Source organism: Hordeum vulgare, chromosome 2H (assembly GCF_904849725.1).
Source record: "Hordeum vulgare subsp. vulgare chromosome 2H, MorexV3_pseudomolecules_assembly, whole genome shotgun sequence".
Taxonomy (NCBI): domain Eukaryota; kingdom Viridiplantae; phylum Streptophyta; class Magnoliopsida; order Poales; family Poaceae; genus Hordeum; species Hordeum vulgare.
In genome coordinates this window covers 608,592,712-608,599,092 of record NC_058519.1, presented here as the reverse complement: position 1 = coordinate 608,599,092, position 6,381 = coordinate 608,592,712, and the positions used below count along the sequence as shown (strand labels likewise).

The 6,381-nt window shown below is 46.3% G+C and overlaps 1 protein-coding gene across 1 annotated transcript; it reads right to left on the bottom strand.

Moving 5' to 3' along the window:
* Nucleotides 1-3,700: 3,700 nt before the first annotated feature.
* LOC123427750 (phenolic glucoside malonyltransferase 2-like) lies at nucleotides 3,701-5,562 on the bottom strand. The gene has a single exon (XM_045111868.1). The coding sequence runs from the start codon at nucleotides 5,322-5,324 to the stop codon at nucleotides 3,948-3,950; it is 1,377 nt and encodes a 458-aa protein (XP_044967803.1). The 5' UTR covers nucleotides 5,325-5,562; the 3' UTR covers nucleotides 3,701-3,947.
* Nucleotides 5,563-6,381: the final 819 nt, after the last annotated feature.

Here is a 6,381-nt window from a genome sequence, read left to right as displayed (position 1 = left end):
GAGTTGGAAACCGCGGAGCAATGGGACAAAGTGGAAAATAACAAAACAAGCATTGTAACATGAAACTCGCCTGGCCTTGCTTGTTGACCTGAAACATATCGAACTTATACCAGAAGGGAGCATTCTCATCACTTAAATCTGTTTCACCTGTACACTCCGCCTTATTCGTATCTTGTACAGCCTTAGGAATGATTTCGATGCCAGCAGAACTTTTTGGCAGTGCAGCCTCTTGCTTTACACAACTTGGCTCTTCAGAACGAAGAAGAGTCATTATCTTCGGAACATCATACAAATCCTCCTTAACGATCATATAAGCATTTATGTTTCGACAGATTGCTGGGACTTTGGGTGTGCCCACCATAACTACCATAGGATCTCCATTGTTTCAGGACAGATTGCTGGGACTTTATGTCCGTCTGCTGCTGCTCCATTGTTTCTGCGGGCGCTGCATCGGATCCATCCAGGAGGCCGGTGACCTACGCTCCTCGCAGGCCTGGCATCACCTGGGCTTTTCATAGGAGGAAATTCCCCTTGGTCAACTTTTCGGCGGGCGGCGCTCCAAGGTTTAGGGCGACGGTGGCCGAAGAAGAAGACATGGCGATCGGTGTTTGTCGATCGATGGGTTTCTGGTGTGGCTAGATAGATGGGAAGAGGTTGGCTCTGTATACCATGTCAGATGGAAGCGTTCTTACTCCTCGAGAGGAGCCGCGGTGTTTATTTATATTGGGCAAAATCCTTGCCTTGGCTTACAAGAAAAGAATACAGATAGGACTCGTTTAAAGAGAGGAGATAGAGATAGATCGAGATTACAACAATAATATATCTCTAAGTCTAACAAAGGTAAACCCTCAAAGACTCCGCACCGCACAAGAGTATTTGTGACTTCATAGCAATCACGCTGAGTTAGGATCAGTGGATAAAGTGTGACCACTAGCCTCAGAAGAACTTCAGAGTATGAATTAGGACTTGATGTCTCCTGTACCCACTGCAAGAGCATATCCTTGTCTTTTAACATAGTCATAATTGTCTCAAATATGAAACGCCTTGATGAGCGTGCCAAACAATCAAGATGGTAATCTGGGCTCGAATTAGATGCCAGGCAGGTATGAAGGTAAACCTTGCTGGTACGGCACTCCAGCATATTGACCAACACAGAGACTTCGTGCAGTATATACAACCTTCCTGTAGAAAGTATGACGAAGCCATGAAACCAAGGCACTCCATCAGACCCACAAAGCATATTGGGGATATATTGTCCAATTCATCCCTCCGCATCACACCACTGAAGGTAAAATCAAGAGCACGCTTGAAGTTCAATATCAAGGGGGGGTCTTGAAATACCAGCATCAAGAAATATCTTCAAACATCGATAAAAATCTGCCCACTCAGAATTATTGTCCAGGTAATGTAGTAGTCTTGAAAGTAGCGCATCATCCAATCGTGCTGCATGAAGCAGAAGTATGGTCGTTCTCCCAAGATGCCCATGAGTCAATTTTTTATCTGTTCGCCGAAGATGTGCACTAAGGGAATCAGCAATCAATCCATGTGCAGCTGGTGACTCAAGTATACGCAAGAGGCTCCTTGTTGTCCCATCTCTCCATGCAAGAAAAACTAGCTCAAAGAAGCGACGCTCGCAGAGAACAAAGAAGCTTCTTAACTTCATTTTTGGCACACTGAACTGTGGTTCTTCCAAAAACTTTTCTATCTCATTTATAATAACGTTAGTTCTCACCAGGGTATACAAAGATTCTGGCTTTGGAGAAATTTGAACAAATGACTCCAACTTCTTAAGTACACTGAAACCAACAGAAGACAGCTCATTCATCCAGAAATACCGAGCACACGAATGACACTGAGGGGCATCCAGTAACCATCTGTTGCCATCTTGCTGCAAAGAACTTCTGCCAGCATTAGAAAGCCAACTTGCATTCATGTTAAGCACCACATATCTGTCACCTTCGTCATCTTTTCTCAATCCAAAGTACTTGGCGAAAAAATCTTCATACATAACTGTGTAATCATTTAATTCTGGACCATCAGTGTGGCGAGAATGAGATAGTACTCTAAGTATGATCGACTTCCAGTGATTCCAGACATAAAACAGAGTCTGGGGTGACATCTGGTTAGAAGCCAGCAGATCATTGTTTTGTTTTTTGGCTTTTAAAAACAGAAAATAAGCACGCATACCTGCTTCTGGCTACTCCCCCCCCCCCCCCCCCCCTTAATTTGTTTTGTTTTTTGGCTTTTAAAAAATAAGCGCACGGCTGCTCGAACCAACTACATACATTGATACATACGTACGTATGCTGCCTTTGCTATGAAAAATATTTGATAACATAATATGGATGTGTGCATGCATGCATAGACGGAGTCAATGAACGTAATGGGCATGCACGGTACTGTACGTACTAAGAATAGCACATACATACGCCCGAACAAGTACACCGCACTATGTGTTTTTTTTTAGGGAACCGTACACCGCACTATGTAGTTTGAATTGTTCGTGCCTGGATCGCTGGCTCTCTGATGAACAATGTGTGGATTGCTCGGAGTTCGCAAGGGCGCATACCCTATACTTTTCTTCAAAACAACGATTTTTTTTCGAATTTGCATATTTTTCTCAGATCATGCAAATTTTATTTAAAAACTAATGCTCAAATTATTTAAAACTACATAAAAACCTGTTGTCATCTTAGTAGGAAATACCATACGAAAAAAGAAACTCACAAGCCAGATTTTCAAAAGAAAAAAGTTTACGAATTTTGAAAAAAAAGGTTCACAGATTTAGAAAACGTTCAACAATTTTAAAAATAAGCTCACAGATTTGGGAAAATATTGTAAAACTAAAAAAGCGGCTGCCCATTTGCAAACTTATTTTCAAATCCGTGGAATTTTCTATTGAAAATTCGTGAACTTCTTTTAAAAATCATTTTCTGATTCCGTGGACCCTTTTTTCAAAATTCATGATTTTTTTCCCTTTGTAACACTACTAGGAGAAAGCCTGGTTGTTACGTAGTTTCACGCTTCTATTTAATCACAAAATGCTACCAGTTAGAGTGGCTGACACCTCGAGCCATGTCGGCAATTCCCTTGAAAATTCCGATAATTTTTAAAAAGTAACACTTAAAAAAAATTCCAAATAGGTTTGAAAATGTGTTTGTGACATTTTTCAAAAAAATGTGTGTACAATGTAAAAAATGTGTGTGTGTGTAAAAAAATGTGTCTTACCCTTAAAGGGATGTTCGTGTAGTTGTACAAAAAAAGATTGTCATTTAAAAAATGTAAAACATGTATTTGAAAAAATATTAACATGTATTTATAAAGTTTCAAAAACATGTATTTGGAAAACTATTAACATGTTTTCAAAAAGTTTCAACAAATTTATGTGTTAAATATGTACATTGCGTACGGAGAAAAAATAGACATGTGTGGAAAAGAAAAATGAAAATAAAAAAAATAAAAAAATTCATGCAGAGCGCGGGCTCGACGGACTTTGCTAATGGCCCGTCCAATTCAGTAAATACCGGCTATGTTTTGTCAAGGTTTAAAATAGACCGGGATCAAAGAGTTCGGTGTGCTGATTTATTCAAAGTTCAGGATTCGATTTAGTTTTCGTCTACAAGTTCAAAGTTTGTTTTGGATCTTTTCCCAAACGAAATGTACAGCTGAATTTTCTAGCATTTGGGTTTATACACAGTGCTAAAGCAAATAGAAAATCATTTCGTTTTTACACGGAACATATGACACGACAGGGCAAAATCCCCAAACGACACGGCACGCTGGTCGCTTTTCTCAACAACTATTCAACATGACCATTTTCACTAGTCACTCAATCAAGACGTTGATCGGGCACAACACACGATCACTTCGACACACTCCTCAGACCACGACCAGGAGCTAACCATGGATGGTGGCTCGATCGATGACAGTAATAACTTGGCAATCCATCAACGATCGTGTGTACTGTGCGATGACGAGAGGCACGCGACACCATCCGCGAAGCAACTCCGGAACGCCGCCATGCCGGCCGGCGGCAGCGACATGCCCACCTCCATGCCTCCTCCGCGCCTCTCCGCCACCGCCATGGCCCCGGTCCTCGCCACGGATACGATCTCCACCTTCGCCGGGGGGCCGAACCCGAAGTCGACGTCGTACACACGGAGCCTCGGGGACCCGGCCACGGACAGCACGCCGCGCGCCCCGGCCTCCTTGACGCGCTCCGCCATCGTCTCCCACCCCGGCGAGCCCACCGCCTTCTCGATGCCCGCCGCTATCGCCGCGCACGCCGTGAAGAGCCCTTCGACGCCGGCCGAGGCGAGCTCCTCCTTGGCCGCGGCGCCGATGGCCGGGCCGATGCAGTTGCCCAAGTACGTTGCCGGCACCGGTGGCTTCATCAACTGCCTGTGGTCCACGGGGACGATGAAGTATGTTGGTGATTGGGGATCCGCAGCGCCATCACCGGTCTCTGCTTTGGCTCGGCGGTAGCACGACCAGATGAAGCCTAAGGCGGCGACGAGCGTCGAGCACCTTGGCGGCGTCTGGCCACGCCGCGCGGCCTCGCCGGCGACGGCGTCCTTGACGCCCCGCAGCTGCTCGCTGGACAGGGTGAACGTGGCGAGGAGCTGGTCCGGCGACATCTTGACGAACTCGATCTCGTCGGTGCTCGGCAGGTTGCTCATGTAGTGGTTGTAGAGGCCTGGCGGCTGGGCGATGAGCGTCCGGTCGATGACAGGAGCCGGAGGGAGCGGCTGGTCCACTCCAACGCAGGCGGCCGCCCAGGTGTGGAGGAAGCTGGCGGAGCCCGCGCCGTCACAGGCGGCATGGTGCACCGTGACGCCGAGCGCGAGGTCGCCGCGCGGCAGCAGCACGGTGGCCTGCACAGAGAGAAGCGCAGCGCCTCCGTCGGCGTCGGCGTGCCCTAGGCGCGGGACGAGCTGCGCGAGCTCGGCGACCTGCCTGGAGTGATGGTCGGATGCAAGATCGCTGAGGTCGGCGTCGTACTCCGCGAGTGTGAAGGTAACTCCGTCCCCGGGCTCGTACAAGATGTCGGGGCGGCCGGTGGCGGTGGTGGCGCGGAGGCAGCCGGCGAGCGGGAAGAAGGCGCGGAGAGCCGTGGAGAGCGAGGCCTTGAGGCTGGAGACGACGAGGTCGGCATGCGGGGCGCCGATGTGGTAGAAGAATATGCGCTCGACGGGCGGGGAATGGATCCATTGCAGGTCGAGGAAGGTGAGCGGGAGGGAGGACGGCGGCAGCGAAGGGCCGGACGGCGTGACGAGGGCGGTGTCGAGGACGCGGAGGCGGGAGGAGGACGAGTGACATGCCATTGCTGGGGGTCGATGGAGGAATCGACTGTCTTGGAAGAAGATGGATACGTACGCGTGGAAGGAAATGGGAATGGAAACCCAATCATTTAACTTTGCGTTTCTGAGGAAGAAGATAGGCCGGTGTGTGAGTGTGACACGACATGCGCTGATGTGCGGCCGGGTTAGGTTCCTCTGCGGATATCTTCAGTTGTACGAGGTATGCCGTACAATGTCCTCTATCAAGATCAGCCATCCGTTGCAATCTCTGATAACATCCTTGGCGCCAAACATCTATCTCTTTGCCTTCACCCCGTTCGTCTTTCCTCGTTCCTCCAGCAGATCGTCCCCCTTGTAACAAGAACATGACAGAGGTACATCGTCCTCGCTGTAGTGGAAACGACACAAATGCATGCTGATCTCTAGCCTGTAGGTGATGTAGATGATCTCCGTTCCGCGTTCTTCTCCTAGCAACAACGAAAAAAAAAGGACGATCAGTCTCAAGATATCAGCCATATGATTCCTAGTTGGATGCCTCGAATTGGTATGAAATTTAATTTCACAAAGTGGCTTGGAATTTTCATACCTTCTGCGCAGGTCATATGGGTTTAGATTTAAGTGTAAATTTTGAAAACAAGAACAAACTTGACGGGGCAATAACTTCCGCGAGATACATTTGTTCCAGTGAGGGCCACAGAAGAAAGGACAAAATATACAGAAATTGCTTTTGGAGCTCGGCCTCCATGGTGACCTTTAAATTTGAAATCTAAAATTCATGAAAATTCATATTTTTTATATTTTAAAAAATTCTAAAAAATACAGAGATAAGTGAGGGCGTAACATACATGTGTGTAAATTTTTAGAAAAAAAATACTTTGAAGTGAGGCCTATACAAAAAAGACAAATATGAGATTTTTTTTAACACATGATATTATTGATTGTCTCAGGTCATGAATTTGTCTTTTTTTTATGTAGATTGTATTTTAAAGTATTTCATCCTAAAGATTTACACATATACACATAACATCCTTCTTTGCTTGTATATATTTTTTAATTTTTTTAAAACCAAAAAATTTGAAAA